The 22,028-nt window shown below is 36.3% G+C and overlaps 1 protein-coding gene across 7 annotated transcripts in view; it reads right to left on the reverse strand.

The window, feature by feature from the left end:
* JAK2 (Janus kinase 2) overlaps positions 1 to 22,028 on the reverse strand; it is a 118,314-nt gene that overhangs the window by 41,188 nt on the left and 55,098 nt on the right. For all 7 annotated transcript variants that reach the window (XM_024996127.2, XM_005209981.5, XM_003586385.6 and 4 more), the window contains 2 exons: positions 14,126 to 14,243; positions 3,991 to 4,136 (listed from right to left, as the gene is read on the reverse strand). In XM_024996127.2, coding sequence (XP_024851895.1) covers positions 3,991 to 4,136; positions 14,126 to 14,243 — 264 coding nt within the window. The remainder of the gene's footprint in view (positions 1 to 3,990; positions 4,137 to 14,125; positions 14,244 to 22,028) is intronic.

Genomic DNA, 22,028 nt, shown 5'->3' on the forward strand with positions numbered 1-22,028 from the left:
TATGTATTATACTAGACAGAGAAGCATACTCTACTGGATATTTCTAGGAACAAAGCAGCTTATTTCATTTGGTGAAAACAAATTATTCACCTGTTCTTCCATCAATCCCGAAAACTTAAACAAAAAGTAGAGTTCCTTGATTATTTTTCAGAAATAAGCAACGAGTGAAAATTTGGAAAACATCAGGGAATTAAATTACATTAAGAAGGCAAGCAAATCAGGCATGACTTGCTTCAGTACAGTGATAAATTATTTACCTAATATTAAAAGGTCATGGTAACAAACGAAAAAATAGATTACTTCAAAATTTAAAGTCTTGTGCTGCTAATAATATTTTCAAGAAAGTGAAAAAAATCCACAGAATAGGAAAAACATTTGCAAATCATAGATATGAGAACCTACATCTGGAGACTTGTATTCATAATATATAAAGAACCTTTATAACTCAATAATTAATACTGAATTGTACAATTAAAACAAGTAAACTTTGAACTGTGGTGTTGGAGAAGACTCTTGAGAGTCCCTTGGGCTGCAAGGAGATCCAACCAGTCCATTCTGAAGGAGATCAGCCCTGGGATTTCTTTGGAGGGAATGATGCTAGAGCGGAAACTCCAGTACTTTGGCCACCTCATGCGAAGAGTTGACTCATTGGAAAAGACTCCGATGCTGGGAGGGATTGGGGGCAGGAGGAGAAGGGGACAACAGAGGATGAGATGGCTGGATGGCATCACTGACTCAATGGACATGAGTCTGAGTGAACTCCAGGAGTTGGTGATAGACAGGGAGGCCTGGCGTGCTGCAATCATGGGGTGGCAAAGAGTCAGACACGACTGAGCGACTGAACTGAACTGAACTGAAACTTTATGTTATATGAATTATATCTCAATAAAGCTGTTTTAAAATATCATGGAATCTTATAATGAATGTTTAGTATCTATACAGTTTTAAAAGTAAATGAAAGATGAAGCAGAATTCTGCAGATGCATTTATATTCTGGTAAAGATAATCAAAGAAATACAATTACTACACATTTACTGGTTTTAGGACACCAGATTAAATAGGCAGGAAAAAGAATAAATAGATGATGCAATTCCTGACCTCAAAGAAACCACAATCTATAATGTGCCAAGACTTTGGACAATATCATGTCTCCACAGCAGAAATGTTCCACCATAGCTTAAGCCTAGAGTTGGCTTCATATTTAAAAATTCATTTTCAATGGCTCAAAGCTTCTCTGTTCTTCAACTATGTCCCTTTCAATTCCTTCAGTTTCTACTGACAACATCTAAGACACTATGTTCTACTATGGTCTTGCTACAGCAGATATTCAACAAATAGTTGTTAAATGAATAAATGAACGAACAAATGAATGAACAAATGAATGAGTAAGTTATTATCCTAAGAGGTGTTTGTCTGGATTTTAATAAAGATCAAGGCCTTACTGGAAAATAGAAACATTTTTGTTTTTTCTTTAGATACTGGAATCTTTAAGATAACTTCAGTGAGTTCCTGAAATCATTCCCTATGGCTGGCCTACACCCTTAGATGTAGTAGCATTAAGGACTAATAAGCTAAGGACTAATAGGACTAAGGACTAACAGACATTTGAAAACAAAACAAGAATACCTAAAACCAAAGAGGGAAACACAGAAACTGATAACCTGCAAACTGGGTATTTAACATGAGGGCAGTCATAAAAAGAGGGACAAAAGCCAGTTACTGAGAGAAGGATTTCTAGGAATAAAGAGAATTTTAACCAGATTCATGACATCCTCAAACTTATAATCTGGTAGGTATATATAATATGTAAAACAAATGTTTAGTCTTCAAACTTCAAAAAAAAAATCAAAGCATCCTTAAAGTAGTCATATATAGCTTCAAAAGGAGTAGAAGTCTTATAGCCATTAAAGCTGGCCAACAGTAGTAGAATTTCAAAAAATCGTATTAGGCATGACTGTCAGAATTCAAGATGCAGAAGAAAAATTTGGAGTCCGTGGATCACATGTATAAGAATCTGCTGGATGTATTATAAGATTAATAAGGCCTAAGGATCTAATGTAAAACCTGACAATAACTGATAACACTATATTATATAACAGAAACTTGCTAAAGGAGTAGAATGTAAGTTCTCACAATAAATGAATAAAGAAATATTTATGTGAGATGATAGATATGTTAATAAAGAGGGAACAGTTTTACAATATATAGGTAGATGTACACTTTAAATATCTTATAATTTTATATGTCAAGCGTACAAAAATAAACTCAAAATGGATTTTGAATTAAAAGTCTAAATGTAAGACTGCATACTATAAATTCCTCAAGGAAAACATAGGCAGAACACACCCTGACATAAATCATAACAGTATATATTTTTTGGTATTCATCTTAAAGTGAAGAAAATAAAAGAAAAAATAAATAAATGGGACCTAATTAAACTTAAAAGTTTTTGCATAGCAAAGGAAACCATCAACAAGATGAAAAGACAACCTACTGAAAGGGATAAAATATTTGCAAATGAAATGAATGATAAAGGATTCAGTTCAGTTCACTCAGTCATGTCTAGCTCTTTGCAACCCCATGGACTGCAGCACGCCAAGCTTCCCTGTCCATCACCGACTCCTGGAGCTTGCTCAAACTCATGTCCATAGAGTTGGTGATATCATCCAACCATTTCATCCTCTGTTGTCCCCTTCTCCTCTTGCCTTCAATCTTTCCCAGAATCAGGGTCTTTTGCAACAAGTCAGTTCTCAACTCATATAACTCAACATCAAAAAGCCTAACAACCCAATTAAGAAATGGGCATAAGAACTGAATAAACATTTTCCCAAAGAGGAAATGCAGATGGCCATCAGGCACATGAAAAGATGCTCAATATTGCTAATCATCAGGGAAATGCAAATTAATTAAAACTACAATGAGATGTCACTTTGCACCCACTAGAATGGCTATTATTTAAAAAAATATCATACAAATATCAAATGTTGGTGAGGGAGGAATGTAGACTGGTACACATTGTGAAAAACAGTAAGGAGGCTTCTCAAAAAATTAAAATTAAAATTAACATATGACACAGCAATTCTACTCTTGGGTATAAATGCAAACTGTAACTGTAAGTCGCTTCAGTCGTGTCTGACTCTGTGCGACCCCATAGACGGCAGCCCACCAGGCTCCCCCATCCCTGGGATTCTCCAGGAAAGAACACTGGAGTGGGTTGCCGTTTCCTTCTCCAATGCATGAAAGTGAAAAGTGAAAGTGAAGTTGCTCAGTCTCGACCGACTCCCAGCAACCTCATGGACTGCAGCCCACCAGGCTCCTCCGTCCATGGGATTTTCCAGGCAAGAGTACTGGAGTGGGGTGCCATTGCCTTCTCCGATAAATGCAAAAGAAACAAAAATACTGATTTGAAAAGATACACGCACCCCAATTTTCAAGCAGCACTGCTTACAATTGCCAAGGTATAGAAGCAACACTAAGTGTCCATTAACAAATGAATGGATTAACAAGATGTGGTATATACACACACAATGGAATACAACTCAGCCATAAAAAAGAACGAAATTTTGCATTTGCAGCAAAATGGATGGACTGGCAGTGAATTATGTTACATGAAGTATGCCAGACAGAGAAAGACAAATAGTGTACAGTAGCACTTATATGTAGAATCTAAAAAATACAACAAACTATTAAACATAACAAAAAAGAAGTAGACTCACAAATACAGAAAATGAACTAGTGGTTTCTGGTGGGGTGAGGGAAAGCAGGAGGAATTCTATAGAGGTAGAAGGGAAAAAGGATTGTTATGATAACATACAAAATCATTTGTTTGAAACTTCTGAAAATCCTAAAGCATCTATAGAATTTTAAATTTTTTTCATTTAATTTTTTAAAAACACCAAAAACTAAATACAGGCAAACTGGAAAAAAACAAATAAGTTATACAAAAAGTATAACTAGTCATACTTATATGGATTTGCATAAGAAAATTACCTGATAGAGCTATAGATGTCCAGTGGGGTTTGATTTTTTTCTTTGGCTATTCTCATCATATCTAACACTGCCATCCCAAGACATTCTTCCTGTGTTTCATGAGTCACAGGTACTTTTATCCATCCATGTAAAAAATCATGCCGCCACTAAAGTAAAAACAAAATATAGAAGAAAATATTTCTTAAGTTTCACTACCACATCTTAATCTATTATTCTATTTTAATCTATAACACAATTTTCAGAACATATACATTTAACAAGGTCAACTCCTCCCTTGATTTTGAAACACTGTGCCATAAAGTTTTAGTATAAGTTCTTTTGCAAAGATTTAAATTAGGTTCCCAATTATCAGCCTATTTCACTGATTCTATCTTCAAATTGTATCTTCAACATCAAAATTACCTAAATTAAAATAGGTACTAATCAATTAAATATGTACTGAGTTCCAAATATGCTTAAAGCATTGTACTAAGGACTGTTCTGGCTACAAAGAAATATAAGATGTAGCTTCAGCCTCCAAGGAGACTAAAATGTAGCCAGGAAGGGAAATAAGTGAAAAAAAAAAAATTATAATGCCAGACACCATATAAAAGAAGTTGAGACTATATCCAGTAGCAGTAATTAGGAAAAGTTTTGCAGAAAAATTGAAATTTCATGTATTCTTTGAATATGAAGCAATTTTTTAAAATATTTATTCATTTATTTAGTTGGCTGCACTGGGTCTCTGCTGTGTCACACAGGATCTGTGGCTCCGCTGCTGCAGGGTATGAGGGATCTTAGTTTCCTGACCGGGGATTGAACCTATGTCTCCTGCACCGCACAAGGTGGACTCTTAACCACTGGATCACTAGAGAAGTCCCGGAAGAAATTTTTGATTAACACAAAACAGGATGCAGAAATAGAAGAAATGGCACAAAAAGAAAGCACAAGGCATGTTCAGAGATGCAAAGTAGTTGGGTTAGAACAGATAATTCATGTAAAGTGAACAGAGTGAATTAAGACTTGGAAAAGCAAGTTGGGGTCAAACTGCAGGTACTCTTCAACACCTGGATCCCAGAAGCAATAGAGAACCATTTTCTTAAATGTATCCATTTCATAAAGTATCTTTTCTTAAAGCATCATGCCTGTTTCACTGGTAGAAGTAGCAATGATACAGGACTTTAAGAAAATAAAGTGTATTCAAGGAGACTCTTGAAGAGGCTGCAGTAATGGTTCAAATATGAGAGAGTAAGGCTTTGCTGTACAGAAGAAAAGACACTAAAAGAGTCTGAAAAACCCATTAACTTTATAATTATATGTAAAAGAATGAAGAAAATGGAAAAACAGAAATTCTAAGATTTTGATCTAGAAAATTTAGGGACACAGATAAAATCAGACTAAATAGGTAATGGGAGCAAGGTTAAAAGCACCAGTATTCTAAAAATAACAATCTTCTTTATAAGAAAAGTAGAAGCCATAATAATGGCTGAAATACCAACCATGGCTTAAACTAAGAGAAAACATCACCATATTTTATACACATATCTCCCTTCTTCCATATGATAACATCTCATGAAATTAAGCCAGAGAAGGCAATGGCAACCCACTTCAGTACTCCTGCCTGGAAAATCCCATGGACGGAGGGGCCTGGTGGGCTGCAGTCCATGGGGTCGCTGGGAGTCGGACATGACTGAGCGACTTCACTTTCACTTTTCACTTTCATGCACTGGAGAAGGAAATGGCAACCCACTCCAGTGTTTTTGCCTGGAGAATCCCAGGGACAGGGGAGCCTGGTGGGCTGCCGTCTATGGGGTCGCACAGAGTGGGACACGACTGAAGCAACTTAGCAGCAGCAGTAGCAGCATGAAATTAAGTTTTACATAAATTTAAAAAATAATTTTATTTAAAAAAATTAATATGCACTTAAAAGTAGGAGAAAGTAGGGAAAACCACTAGACCATTCAGGTATGACCTAAATCAAATCCCTTATGATTATGCAGTGGAAGTGAGAAATAGATTTAAGGGCCTAGATCTGATAGAGTGCCTGATGAACTATGGAATGAGGTTTGTGACATTGTACAGGAGACAGGGATCAAGACCATCCCCATGGAAAAGAAAGGCAAAAAAGCAAAATGGCTGTCTGGGGAGGCCTTACAAATAGCTGTGAAAAGAAGAGAAGCGAAAAGCAAAGGAAAAAAGGAAAGATATAAGCATCTGAATGCAGAGTTCCAAAGAATAGCAAGGAGAGATAAGAAAGCCTTCCTCAGCAATCAATGCAAAGAAATAGAGGAAAACAACAGAATGGGAAAGACTAGAGATCTCTTCAAGAAAATTAGGGATACCAAGGGAACATTTCATGCAAAGATGGGCTCGATAAAGGACAGAAATGGTATGGACCTAACAGAAGCAGAAGATATTAAGAAGAGATGGCAAGAATACATAGAAGAACTGTACAAAAAAGATCTTGATGACCAAGATAATCACGATGTGATCACTCACTTAGAGCCAGACATCCTGGCATGTGAAGTCAAGTGGGCCTTAGAAAGTATCACTATGAACAAAGCTAGTGAAGGTGATGGAATTCCAGTTGAACTACTCCAAATCCTGAAAGATGATGCTGTGAAAGTGCTGCGCTCAGTATGCCAGCAAATTTGGAAAACTCAGCAGTGGCCACAGGACTGGAAAAGGTCAGTTTTCATTCCAATCCCAAAAAAGGCAATGCCAAAGAATGCTCAAACTACTACACAATTGCACTCATCTCACATGCTAGTAAAATAATGCTCAAAATTCTCCAAGCCAGGCTTCAGCAGTACGTGAACCGTGAACTTCTAGATGTTCAAGGTGGTTTTAGAAAAGGCAGAGGAATCAGAGATCAAATTGCCAACGTTTTCTGGATCATCAAAAAAGCAAGAGAGTTCCAGAAAAACATCTATTTCTGCTTTATTGACTATGCCAAAGCCTTTGACTGCGTGGATCACAATAAACTGTGGAAAATTCTGAAAGAGATGGGAATACCAGACCACTTGACCTGCCTCTTGAGAAACCTATATGCAGGTCAGGAAGCAACAGTTAGAACTGGACATGGAACAACAGACTGGTTCCAAATAGGAAAAGGAGTACGTCAAGGCTGAATACTGTCACCCTGCTTATTTAACTTATACGCAGAGTACATCGTGAGAAACCCTGGGCTGGAAGAAGCACAAGCTGGAATCAAGATTGCCGGGAGAAATATCAATAACCTCAGGTATGCAGATGACACCACCCTTATGGCAGAAGGTGAAGAGGAACTAAAAAGCCTCTTGATGAAAGTGAAAGAGGAGAGTGAAAAAGTTGGCTTAAAGCTCAACATTCAGAAAACGAAGACCATGGCATCCGGTCCCATCACTTCATGGGAAATAGATGGGGAAACAGTGGAAACAGTGTCAGACTTTATTTTTGGAGGCTCCAAAATCACTGTAGATGGTGATTACAGCCATGAAATTAAAAGACCCTTACTCCTTGGAAGGGAAGTTATGACCAACCTAGATAGCATATTCAAAAGCAGAGATATTACTTTGCCAACAAAGGTCCATCTAGTCAAGGTTATGGTTTTTCCAGTAGTCATGTATGGATGTGAGAGTTGGACTGTGAAGAAAGCTGAGCGCCGAAGAATTGATGCTTTTGAACTGTGGTGTTGGAGAAGACTCTTGAGAGTCCCTTGGACTGCAAGGAGATCCAACCAGTCCATTCTAAAGGAGATCAGCCCTGGGTGTTCTTTGGAAGGAATGATGCTAAAGCTGAAACTCCAGTACTTTGGCCACCTCATGCGAAGAGTTGGCTCACTGGAAAAGACTCTGATGCTGGGAGGGATTAGGGGCAGAAGAAAAGGGGATGACAGAGGATAAGATGGCTGGATGGCATCACTGACTCGATGGACGTGAGTTTGAGTGAACTCTGGGAGATGGTGATGGACAGGGAGGCCTGGCGTGCTGCAATCGTGGGATCACAAAGAGTCGGACATGACTGAGTGACTTAATGAACTGAAAAGTATATTTGGTAGCTAACTTTCAAATTAGAAAACATTTTTGTATAAGAAAAGAAATATACTACTTAAAAGGCACCAACCATGAAATAACCAGTGAGCACACATACACACACCCAGCCAAAACAAAGGCCTCAATATTGATAAAGCAAAACTGACTCACAGTAGGATATTTCTTTTTGCTCAAGTTCAAATACTAATTTCACCCCACTTCTGAAAATAGGCAAGTAAATCATTCTTGATTAAAAAAAGCCACCGATAACCAAAGGCTAGGTAGATTATTTTTAATAGCTTGCTTCCGTTTCATATACTATATGGGACCAGAATATAATAAATTCTGTTTATGAGAATATCCTGTGGAACTCATGCCCAAAAAGCAATAAACATATGAAAAAATTAGTGCAGTGCTAACAACAGTGCTAACAACAGAATCAACGAAATAACCATTAGAAAAAAGTTACAGATGAAAGTGTCCCAAATGCCAAAGCATATAATTTTAAACTAGCCGTCTTAACCGTCAATAAAACTGATTCATTTAATTGACTCATTTAATTAAAACTGTAGAAAAGTAGTTTCTCATCTAGGCAGCTGACATTTGAACCAAGAAATTTTATCTACATTCAGCCAGGAAAAGAAATAAAGAAAGAAAGAAAACAGTTATAGTAAAAAATTAGCTATATTTAGTCTAAAACATGCATAAAGTCTAATCTGATATCAATACAATCTAAGAATAAGTTAACTATTACCTTATTTATTTTCTGGGCATGGATTTAGAGAAGTAGAAACACTAAGTAATAGAAAATTGCATGTGGTCATGTCCAGACACAATTTAGGACTCTATTATGAAATTATTTTGCCATCCTAGATAAGAAAAATCCGTTCTAGAAAGATAAAATTGGAAATCACCCATCATTTTTCTAGATCAAAAGTATGAGATGTCATAATACTAATATTATGATAAAGTGGCTCAATGAATAGTTTAGGAAAACCTGGCCTATCAATGGGACTTAACTAGCATGCCACCAAATAAACCATATATGCATAACAGATGAAACAGTACAATTATAAAAGCAGCAGAAAGTCATAATTTCATAGTACCCTATTCTCAGAAGCTTGTTTCTCTCTTTCCTTAATGACTACTAAAACAAAGGAAGCTATGTAAAATTTGGTTAACAGTCAAATGGTTTTGACAAGAGTACCAAGACCATTCAACAGAAAAAGAATAGCCTTTTTAACAAATGGTGCTGAAAAAACTGGATACCCACATGCAAAACAATAAAGATGGCCTCTTACCTTACACCATATAAAAATTATCTCAAAACATAAGACTGTCCTTACATGCAGGTGACATGACATTACATATAGAAAACTCTGAAGACTCCACACAAAAACTACTAGAACTGATAAAAGAATTCAGCAAGGTAGTCGGATATAAGATTAACATACAGAATTTGGTTGCATTTTTACACTAACAATGATATATCAAAGAGAATGTTAAAACAAAATTGCTTTTTAAACAAAATTTTACTTTATTCAAAAAAATAAAATACTTAGGAATAAATCTGACCAAGGAGGTAAAAGCATTATATGCTGAAAACTATAAAACATGAATAAAGAAAATTAAAGATTATTCAAAGACACAGAAAGATAGCCTATGTACTTAGATTGGAAGAATTAATGTTGTTAAAATGGTCATACTATCCAAAGAAATCTACAGATTTATTTAGCACAATCCCTTCAAATTACCCATGACATTTTTCACAAACTAAAAGGAATCATCCTAATTCTTTTGGCCATGCCATGCAACTTTCAGGATCTTAGTTTCCCAATTGGGGTTTAATCCAAGGACCTGGCAGTGAAAGCACCACGTTCTAACCACTGGACTGTCAAGGAATTCCCAGATAATATTCAAATTTATATGAAACCATAAAAGACCCAGAATTACCAAAGTAATCCTAAGGAAAAAGAACAAAGCAAGAGGCATAACCCTCCCAGACTTCAGACATTATTACAAAGCTACACTAATAAAAATGGCACGGTACTGGTACAAAAACAGACATACGAATCAATGGAACAGAATGGAGAGCCCAGAAATAAACCTACACACCTATGGGCAACTGATCTTCAACAAAGGAGAGAAGAATATACACTGGGAAAAAGTCTCCTCAGCCAAGTAGTATTGGGAAAGTTGAACAGCCACATGTAAATCAATATCAGAACACACGCTCATATCATACACAAATACAAACCCAAAATGGTTTAACAATTTCAATATAAGACATGACACCATACAACTCCTAGAAGAAAACATAAGCAAAACATTCTGACATAAATCCTATCTATGGTCAGTCCGTCAAGGCAATAGAAGTAAAAAAGTAAAAATAAATAAATGGGACCTAATCAAACTTACAAGCTTTTACATAGTAAAGCAAAATGTAAACAAAACAAAAAGACAACCTATATAATGGGAGAAAGTACCTGCAAATGATGTGATTAACAGGCTTAATTTCCAAAATATACACATAGCTCATACAATTCAATAACAAAACAACACATAACCCAATTGAAAAATGGACAGAAGAGCTAGACATTTCCCAAAGGAGAAAGACATACAGATGGGCATCAGGCACATGAACAGAAGCTCCACATCATTCATTGTTGGGCTTCCCTGGTGGCTCAGATGGTAAAGAATCTGCCTGCAATGCAGGAGACTCAGGTTTGATCCCTTGGTCGGGAAGACTTCCTGGAGAAGGGAATGGCTACCCACTCCAGTATTCTCGCCTGGAAAACTCCATGGACAGAGGAGCAATGCAAAACAAAAATACACTGAGATCTCACTTCACGTCGGTGAAAATGGCTATCATTAAAAAGTAATAACAAATAACAAATGCTACAAATAAACAAATGCTAGAGAGTAAGGAGAAAAGGGAACCCTCCTACACTGTTGAAGGGAATGTAAGTTGGTACAGCTACTATGGAAAACAGTATGGAGGTTCCTCAAAAAAAAACTAAAAACAGAGTTACCATATGATCCAGCAATCTCACCCCTGAATACATATCTGAAAAAAACCCTGTAATTCAGAAAGATAAAGGTACTCCATATCCACAGCTACCTATTTACAAGAGTCAAGACAAAGAGACAACCTAAATCTCCCCCGACAGATGAATGGATACAGAAGATATGGTACATATATATAAAATGGAACACTACTCAGCCATAAAAAGGAATGAAACAATGCCATTTGCAGCAACATGCACAGATCGAGAGATGATCACAGAAGTGAAGTAAGTCAGAAAGAGAAAGACAAATACCATGTGATATCCCTTATATGTGGAATCTAAAATATGAACTTATCTATGAAACAGAAACAGACTCGGGCATGCAGAACAGACATGTGATTGCCAAGGGGTGGGGGGACGGACTGAGAATTTCAGGTTAGTAGATGTAAACTAGAGAATGGATAAATAACAAGGTCCTACTGTATAGCATAGGGAACTGTATTCAATATCCTATGATAATCTGTAATTGAAAAGAATATAAAAAGTGTGCGTGTGTGCATGCTAGGTCTCTTTGGTCATGTCCAACGCTTTGTGACCCTATGGAGTAGCCCACCAGTCTCCCCTATTCATGGGATTCTTCAGGCAAGAATACTGGAGTGGGTTGCTGTGCCCTCCTCCAAGGGATCTTCCCAACCCAGGAGTCAAACCTACATCTCTTGTGTCTCCTACATGGTAAAGCAGGTGGGTTCTTTACCACTAGCACCATCTGGGAAGCTACGAAAGAGTGTATATATGGATATATGAATCACTTTGCTGTACAGCAGAAATTAGCACAACACTGTAAATTAACTATAATTTAATAAAAAAAAACCCTGAAAACAGATCAAAGATCTAAAGGTAAGAGCTAAAACCATAAAATATTTATAAAAAATAAAGAGGGAAAGCTTCACAATGATGGATTTGGCAATGATTTCTTGCATTTGACACTAAAAGTATAGATAACAGAAGGAAAAAATAGATAAATTGCACTAAAATGTTTGTGCATCACAGGACATAATCAACAGTGAAAAGGCACCTCATGGAACGGGAGAAAATAACTGCAAATCACATATCTAATAAGGGGTTAGTAGCCAGAACCAGACGACAACAACAACAACAACAAAAAAACTCTAAATAACCTGATTAAAGAAATGGGCAAAGGACTTGAACAGAAATTTCCCCCCCAAAAATATACAAGAGGCCAATAAGCTTACAAAAATGCTCTACATAATTAATCATTAAAGAAATGCAAATCAAAATCACAACACGATACCACTTTACACCTATCAGAATGGCCATTATCAAAAAGTGTTGGTGAGGAACACTTGTGTGCCACTGGCAATAACGTAAAATGGTACAGCTGCTGTGGAAAACAGTATAGTAGTTCCTAAAAACATTAAAAATAGAATTACCATATGATCTAGTAGTCTCACTTCTGGATATATATCCAAAAGCATTAAAAGGTCTCAGAGATATCTGTACACTCATGTTCATTACAGTATTACTCATAAGTACCAAAAAGTAGAAGCAAAGCAACCCTCCAAGAAGAGACATGAGTAAACAAAATGTGGTATTTATACAACAGAATATTACTCAGCCTTAAAAAGGAAGGAAATTCTGACACATTCCACAACACAGATGAGTTTTGAAGACATTATGATAAAAGAAATGAGCCTGTCACAAAAAAAGTAAATGCTGTATAGTTCCACTTAACTGAGCTAACCTGGAATAAGCAAATGAATAAAGACAGAGTAGAAAGGTGGCTGCCAGAGGTCAGGAGGAGAAGGAAGCAAAGAGGTACTTTTTAATGGGTAACAAGTTTCAATTTGGGTAGATGAAAAATGTTCTGGAGATGGATGGAGGTAAAGGATGCACAACAATATGAATTCCCTGAACTAACGCACTGCTTTAATCACTAAAAAGTGGCTAAAATAATAAACTTTATTAAGCATATTATATCCCTTCACACATAAAAGTGTCAGTTGCTCTAAACAGCAAAAAAGAAATATTCTTTAATCTGTTGCTTATAAACTGAACTGTACCTACTACACACCTTAGAAATGTGAGCTATGAGGATCTGTGAGATTACTTCCCATGATATTAGCAAATCTGATTTAGAACTTGACTGGATACCTTGGGAATATCAAGAGCATATTTTTACATAAAAGCACTAATTTCTTTCTTTACTAACTACTCCTCATTCTTGCAGCACACAGACTTAAAAGTAATTTAATGACAAAACATTTCAATTACTGTTTAAATCAGGTTATAAACAAGAAAGCATTTTAAAATGTTCCAAAACACCATAAAAATCAAACAGTATTAATAAACAAGTAACTGGAACACAGTTTTCAGGCTAAGTATCAACAAACAGCTCCCCTCCTGTGAGGGGCTACACATACTGCTGTATATTGATAGTTCGCTTTTTATGCAGTTACTTACTTTCTTTACATTTCGCTACCCACTAATAAAAGTCTGAAACTGTTTAGGAATTTCTTTAAAATCCCTCTAAAGAAAATTCACTGTCCCGTATTCCAGCCACTTAGGTCTGTCTACATGAATCATGCTGTAAAACTCAGTCCAAACTTTGTGAAATTCTTAAAATGATTTAAAGCACTAAAATAAAAAGAAAATTCAAAAGGGCCAATTCTAGGAATCTTTATAATTTAGAGTCTATTATCCATAAGCCATGGGCTTCCTAGGTGGCATCAGTGGTAAAGAATCTGCTTGCCAATGCAGGAAACACAAGAGACGCCGGTTCGATCCCTGGGTTGGGAAGATCCCCTGGAGTAGGAAATGGCAGCCCCCTCCAGTACTCTTGCCTAGGCAACTCCATTGACAGAGGAGCCTGGCAGGCTACAGTCCATGGAGTCGCAGCAAAGAGTCGGGTATGACTTGGCACAAATGCACATACATCCAAAAGCTATGGGATTAAAAATTAGTGATAAAAGACTCAATTTTGTTACCTCTCTGCACCTGCTATGCATACAGAGCATCAATTTTCCCACATGCGAATAATTTCCTGATCAAGAAATATACTATACAGCAAGATATTTATAATTTAACACATGTACAATGAAGATAATATAATCATACCTGAGCAAAAAGGTAAGACATGACAAAGTCATCAAGAAGAGGAGCTTCAGCACCTCGAGCTATTCCATGTCGATAGGTTCTGTTGCTGCCATTACAATACCAGTAAGGGAAGTAAAATCTACAAGACAGTTAAAATATTCAGTCAGCCTCCAAACAGTTCTAAAACAGATATACTGTGTATATACAACCAGTTCCAGTCTACCAGAAGGTATTATTCCATAATCAGAAAACACAACCAAGAGTGTTAAATATAAAGTGAGGATAAAAGAAAATACGGATAAAACCACAGTAATAATATAGGCAGAAAATATAAGAAACATAAGTTTAAAATTCATAATCTGCCTTCTTCAATCTGTTATTTCAAAGAAGCAATAACAGAAAATAGAGGAATGTAGAAATACAACATTAACAAAAAAACTTTATATAATTCTAGAAACATCAATGGAAGAATGTGAAAATGTTAAATTTGGTGTGAAAACAATTGTGTCTTCTTTTTAAAAATGGAGATTACATTAAAAAGAATGAAATAATACCACTGGCAGCTACATGGATGCACCCAGAGTTTATCTTATTAAGCAAAGTCATAAAGAAAGAGAAAGACAAACACCACATGATATCACTTATATGTGGACTCTAAAATATGACACAAATGAACTTATCTATGAAATAGAAACAGACTCACAGACAGAGATAACAGACTTGTGGTTGCCAAAGGGATAGGGGAGTCGGGGAAGGCTGGATCGAGAGTTTGCAGTTAGCAGATACAAACTATTATATATAGAATGGATAAACAACCAGGTCCTACTGTATAGCACAGGGATATTCAATATCCTGTAATAAGCCATAATGGAAAAGAATATAAAAAACAATATACATAAATATGTATAACTTGAATCACTTTGCTGAACACCAGAAACTAGCACAACATTGTAAATCAACTATACTTCAATTTTTTAAAAAAATGGATGTGACAAACTTGTCCTTCAAAGAAACAAAAAAATTTCTATACTGCTTTCACAGCTCTACTGAGACATACTTCATTAAAAGTTCAATGTTTTTAGTATATTCAAGGCACTGTACAAATATCACCACAACCTAACTTAGAACATATTTATCTTCCATAAAAGAAATTCCATTCTCACTAGCAGTCATACCCAAGCCACCCATATCTACTCCCCAGCCCTAAGTTACTATTACTCTGTTTCTATAAATTTATCTATTCTAGACATTTTATATAAATGGGATCATATAATGTGGATTTTTCTACCTTTTTTCACTTAGCATAATGTTTTCAAGGATCACCCATATTTATAGCATATGTTAGTACTTCATTTCTTTTCATTGCCCAGTTAGATTTTCATTGTATGGATGTATCACATTTATTTAACTGTTCATCAATTTATGGACATTTGGTTTGTTTCCACCTTTTTGCTGTTGTGAATAATGTTGTTATTAATAATTATATACAAGTTTTTTTTTTCCTGAGGATGTATATTTTCATTTCTCTTGTATATATACCTGGATGGCACTGCTGAATCATATGAAATTTTATGTTTATCTTTTTAAGGAGTAGCCAAACTCTCTTTCAAAGCAGCTGGATTATTTTATACTTCTAACAAAAATTTATGAGTGCCCCAATAGGTCACATCCTTGCCAACACTTGGGTGGAAGAGTTTAAGCTGAATTTTTCTATGGTACTGCCGACTCAGCATTCATTTTGTTTGCTCAAGAATCCTATACGGACCTTCAGATCAGATCAGATCAGTCGCTCAGTCGTGTCCGACTCTATACGGACCTTAAACTGACATTAATCCCCACACAAATGCACGCTCCAGATAGAAATTTGCAGAGTCGCAAGCAATTACAAGTTCCTGATACAATTTCCCCAATAGCCTTTGCGATCCATAGTCATCCCTGCCTCTCCATGCCCATCCCTATGTGCCTCTTCAGTGGACGCCCATATGGCTTACCAAAACCCAGCTCTTTTGAAATGAGTCTAGCCTTAGTCCAGGAGCACTCACCCACAAACCCTAATAAAGGCATGTACTCCAGGGCTGACTCTATCTGCAGTGTGCCTTAACTCTTCCATGTGACACCTTAAGGCATGCTGGTATGTCCTCAAGGACCAGTGAGTAATAAACTTTTCTGCTTCAATTCCTTTTGCAGTTTATTGTTGAAATGTATCTGGTACACTGTGTCCCACTTAATAAGAGTTAATTTGAAAAACTGATAATTACTGTCCATCTTTTTAATGCTTGCCATTCTAGTGGGTAAATGATATCCCACTGTGGTTCCGATTTACATTTCTCTAATGAGTAATGATGTTGAGTATCTTTTCACATGATTTTTGATCCTTTGAATGTTTTCTTTAGAGAAAGGGCTATTCAAAACTTGGCCCATTTATTTTAACTGGGTTATTTGTCATTATACTGAGCTGTTAGAGTTCTTTACATATTATAGATATAAGGTATCTGTCAGATACATGATTTACAAACATTTTCTTCCATTCTGTGGGTTCTCTTTTCACATTCTTGTCAGTATCCTTTGATGCACAAACATATGTTGATGAATCCCAACTAACCTATTTTGTTGTTGCTTACTCTTTTGGTGCCATATTGAAATCACTGCCTACTTTAAGTACACAAAGATACAGTCCTATGTTTTCTGCTAAGAATTTTATAGTTTTAGCCACTAAATTAAGGTCTATGATCCATTTTAAGTTACTTTTTGGTCAATGGTGTAAATTGGTGGTCTAAGTTTATTACTCTACATGTGGATATTCAGTTGTCCCAGAATCATTGTAGAAAAGACTATTCTTTCCCCATGAATTGTCACGGCACCCTTGCCTAAAGTCTACTACCATAATATGAGAGATTATTTTTGGACTTTCAATTTATTCCATTAATGTATATACCTAACCTGAAGTCAGTACAACAGTCTTAATAACTATGATTGTGGACTAAGTTTTGAAATAAGAAATGTGAATCTTCCTACTTTGCTCTTTTTCAAGACTCTAATTTTTCACAAATTTTATGATTATCTGTCAATTTCTAGAATAAACACAGAATTTCAGTGGAGATCACACTGAAAATAAAGCTTGATGATGGGACTATTGCCGTATTAAATCTTCCTATACACAAACATGAGACAGTTTTCCATTTATTTAGGTGTTTCTCTAATTTCCTTCAATGATATTTTATATTTCTAAGTGTACAAATTCTGCAATTCTTTTGTTAGGTTTAAATCAAAGTATTCTTTTATGCTATTGTAAATGGAATTTTATTAATTTCACATTTGTACTATAATTCCTAGCATACAGAAATACAACACTTTGAATTTCTATCTTACAACCAGGCTGAGCTCTTTTATTAGTTCTAATAGTTTATTAATTTCTTAGGATTTCACATATACTAGATCCTAATATCTGGGAATAGAGAGTTTTATCTCTTCTTTTCCAATACAGATGCCCTGTATTTGTTTTCCTTGACATATTTCCCTGTCTAGAATCTGTTCTACAGTGTTCAACAGAAGTGGTGACAGCAGATATTCTGGTCTTGTTTTTGATCTTTGGAAGAAAGCATTAAGCTTTTCACTATCAAGTATTAGATTAGCTTTGGAGTTTTTCACAGATCCTTTATCATACTGAGGAAGTTCCAGTCCATTCCTGTTGTGTTTAGTATTTTGATTACAACAGAATATTAGATTCTGTTAAAAGTTTTTCTTCCATGTTTATTAAGATATGCTTTGGCTCTTTATTCTAATATGGTACATTATACTGATTTTGAGATGTTAAAGCAATATCCTAGGATAATCTCTACCTGGTCAATATTTAATCCTTTTTATATATAGGTAGATTTGGTTTGCTAGTATTTTCTTGATGATTTTTACACCTATGTTTATAAAAGACATTGGTCTGTAGCTTTCTTATTTTTTGGACTTCTTTGTCTGGATTTGGTATTAGAGTAATGGAGAACTTATGGAATGAGTTGGGAAGTGTTTCCTCCTTTTCACTTTTTGGGAATAACTAACAGGGGTTTCCCTGGTGGCTCAGATGGTAAAGAATGTGACTACAATGCAGGAGACCTGGGTTTGATCCCTGGGGTCAGGAAAGATCCCCTGGAAAAGGAAATGGCAACCCACTCCAATATTCCTGCCTGGGGAACCCCATAGACAGAGGAGCCTGACAAGGCTACAATCCATCGGGAGCAAAGAGTTGGACACGACTGAACGATTAACACTTTCACTTCTTTCAGTATCAACATTCCCCTTCATGGATCACAGTCTTGTCACAGTGAAGGGACTTGTATAACTCAATGAAGCTATGAGCCATGGCATGCATGGTAACCCAAGAAGGAGGGGTCATAGTGGAGAGTTCTGACAAATCATGGTCAACTGGAAGAGGTAATGGCAACCTACTCAAGTATTCTTGCCTGGAAAGCCCCATGGACAGTATGAAAAAGCAAAAATATATACCAACAGAATATGAGCCAACCCCTACCCAGGTCAGGAGGTGCCCAGTATATTACTTGGAAAGAGTAGAGGGCAATTTCTATTAGCTCCAGTAAGAATGAAGTAGCTGGGCCATACAAGAAATAGCATACAGCTGTGGATGTGTCTCATGGTGAAAGTAAAGTCCAATGCAGTAAAGAACAACACTGCATATGAATCTGGAATGTTAGGTTCATGAATCAAAGTGAATTAGACATAATAAAACAGGAGATGGCAAGACTGAACAAGTACATCTTAGGAATCAAAATCAGTGAATTAAAATGGACAGTCATGGGTGAATTTAACTCAGATGACCATTATATCTATTGTGGGAAAGAATTCCTTAGAAGAAATGAAATAGAGCTCATAATCAACAAGAGTCCAAAATACAGTACCTGGGTGCAATCTTCAAAACAACAGAATGACCTTTGTTTCCAAAGCAACCCATTCAACATCACTATAATCCAAATGTATGTCCTAACCACTGATGCAGAAACTGATCATTTCTATGAAGACCTATAACACTTTCTAGAACTAACACACAAAAACAATGTCCTTTTCATCACAGGAGATTGGAATGCAAAAGCAGGAAGTCAAGAGATACCTGAAATAACAGGCAAGTTTGGCCTTATAGTACAAAATGAAGCAGGGCAAAGGCTACCACAGTTTTGTCAAGAGAACACAGTGATCATTAGCAAACACCCTCTTTCAACAACCCAAGAGATGACTCTACACATGGACATCACCAGAGTGTCACTATTGAAACTGGAGTGATTATGTTCTTCACAATTAAAGATGGAGAAGCTCTATACAGTCAGTTTAAAAAAAAAAAAAAGGGAGACCTGGTGCTGACTGTGGATCAGATCATGAACTTCTTACTGTAAAACTTAAGCTTAAATTGAAAAAAGTAGGGAAAATTACTAGGTCATTCAAGTATGACCTAAATCACATCTGTTATGATTATACAGTGGAGGTGACAAATAGATTCAAGGGAGCAGATCTGGTAGAGTATGTGAAGAACTACAGGCAGAGTTTTGTAACATTGTATATGAGGCAGTGACCAAAACCATAAAGGGAACATTTCATGCGAGAATGGGCACAATAAAGAACAGAAACAATAAGGACCTAACAGAAGCAGAAGAGATTAAGAAGAAATGGCAAGAATACACAGAAGAACTATACAACAAAGGTCTTAATGAGCCAGAAAACCATGATGGTGTGGTCATTCACCTAGAGCTGGACATCCTGGAGTGGGAAGTCAAGTGGGCCTTAGAAAGCATTACTACGAACAAAGCTAGTGGAGGTGACAAAACTCCAGCTAAGCTATTTAAAATTCTAAAAGATGATGCTATTAAAGTACTATACTCAACATGTCAACAAATTTGGAAAACTCGGCCATGGCTGCTGGACTGGAAAAGTTCAGTTTTCATTCTAATGACAAAGAAGGGCAATGCCAAAGAAAGTTCCAACTATCATACAATTCCATTCATTTCACATGCTAGCAAGATTATGCTCAAAATCCTTCAAGCTAGGCTTTAGGAGTACATGAGCTGAGAATTTCCAGCTGTACAAGTTGGGTTTAGAAAAGGCAGAGGAACCAGAGATCAAATTGCCAACATTCGCTGGACTATCAAGAAAGCAAGGGAATTTCAGAAAAGCATCTACTTCTGCTGCATTGACTATGCTAAAGCCTTTGACTGTGTGGATCACAACTGTGGAAAGTGCTTAAACAGAAGGGAGTAGCAGACCATCTTATCTGTTTCCTGAGAATTCTGTCTGCGGGTCAAGAAGCAACAGTCAGATCTGGACATGGAACAAGTGACTGGTTCAAAACCAGAAAAGGAATATGACAAGGCTGTATATTGTCACCCTGCTTATTTAATTTCTATGCAGAGTACATTATGTGAAATGCTGGGCTGGATGAATCACAGCTGGAATCAAGATTGCTGGGAGAAATATCAACAACCCCAGATATGCAGATAATACCACTCTAATGGCAGAAAGTGAAGAGGAAGTAAAGACCTTCTTGACGAAGGTGAAAGAAAAGAGTGAAAAAACTGACTTGAAACTCAACATTCAAAATACTAAGGTCATGGCAGCCGGTCGCATCACTTCATGGCAAATAGAAGAAGAAAAAGTATAAACAATGATAGATTTTATTCTCTTGGGCTCCAAAATCACTGTGAACGGTGACTGCTGCTATGAAATTAAAAGACGCTCGCTCCTTGAAATGAAAGCTATGACAAACCTAGAGAGCATATTAAAAAGCAAAGATATCACTTTGCCAACAAAGGTCCGCATGTCAAAACTATGGTTTTTCCAGTAGTTATGTAAGGATGTGAGAGGCAGACCATAAAGAAGGCTGAGTACAGAAGAATTGATGCTTTTGAATTGTGGTGCTGGAGAAGACTCTTGAGAGTTCCCTGGACTGCAAGAAGATCAAACCAGTAAATCCTAAAGGAAATCAACCTTAAATATTCACTGGAAGGAATGCTGCTGAAGCTGAAGCTTAATACTTTGGCCACGCGATGTGAAAAGCCGACTCACTGGAAAAGACCCTAATTTTGGGAAAGATTGAAGGCAAAAGGAGAAATGGACAGCAGAGGATAAGATGGTTAGATAGCATCACTGACTCAATGGACATGAACCTGAGCCAACTCTGGGAAATAGAGGAGGGGCAGAGGAGCCTGGCAAGCTACAGTCCATGAGGTCACAAAGTTGGACAAGATTTACCAACTGAACAACAACAAGTATCAACATATCCTTAAAAGTTTAATAGAATTCACCAGTAAAGCCACTTGGATCTGGGCTCTCCTTGTGCAAAGCTTTTTGTTTTATTTGTTGTTTTTTAATTACTAATTGAATTCTATTTCTTTACTTGTTAAGGTCAATTCACATGTTCTATTTCTTTGTCAGTTCTATAGTTTGTGTCTTTCTAAGCATTTTTCTATTTCATCTTGGTTATGTAGTTTGTTGGCATACAGCTGTTTCTTATAATCCTTTTTATTTCTGTAAGGTCACAGTAATATTACCTCTTTTATTCCTGATTTTAATAATTTAAGCTTCTCTCTTTATCTAGTTAAAGCTTTACTGATACTGTTGATCTTTTCAAGGAACCAACCAACTTTTGGTTTCCTCATTTTCTCTTGTTTTTCTATCCTCTATTTCATTTATCTCTACTCTGATCTTTATTATTTCCTTTCTTTAACTTGCTTTCAGTTTCATTTACTCTTCTTTTTCTACTTTGTTAAAATGGAATGTTATTGATTTGAGAACTTTTTTAATATAGTTTTTACAACTATGAATTTACTTTAAAGCATGGTTTTTAGCTGCATACCCTAAGGCTCAGATGGTAAAGCATCTGCCTACAATGCAGGAGAACCAGGTTCAATCCCTGGGTCAGGAAGATCCTCTG

This window comes from Bos taurus, chromosome 8, assembly GCF_002263795.3.
Source record: "Bos taurus isolate L1 Dominette 01449 registration number 42190680 breed Hereford chromosome 8, ARS-UCD2.0, whole genome shotgun sequence".
In the NCBI taxonomy this organism is placed as follows: Eukaryota; Metazoa; Chordata; class Mammalia; order Artiodactyla; family Bovidae; genus Bos; species Bos taurus.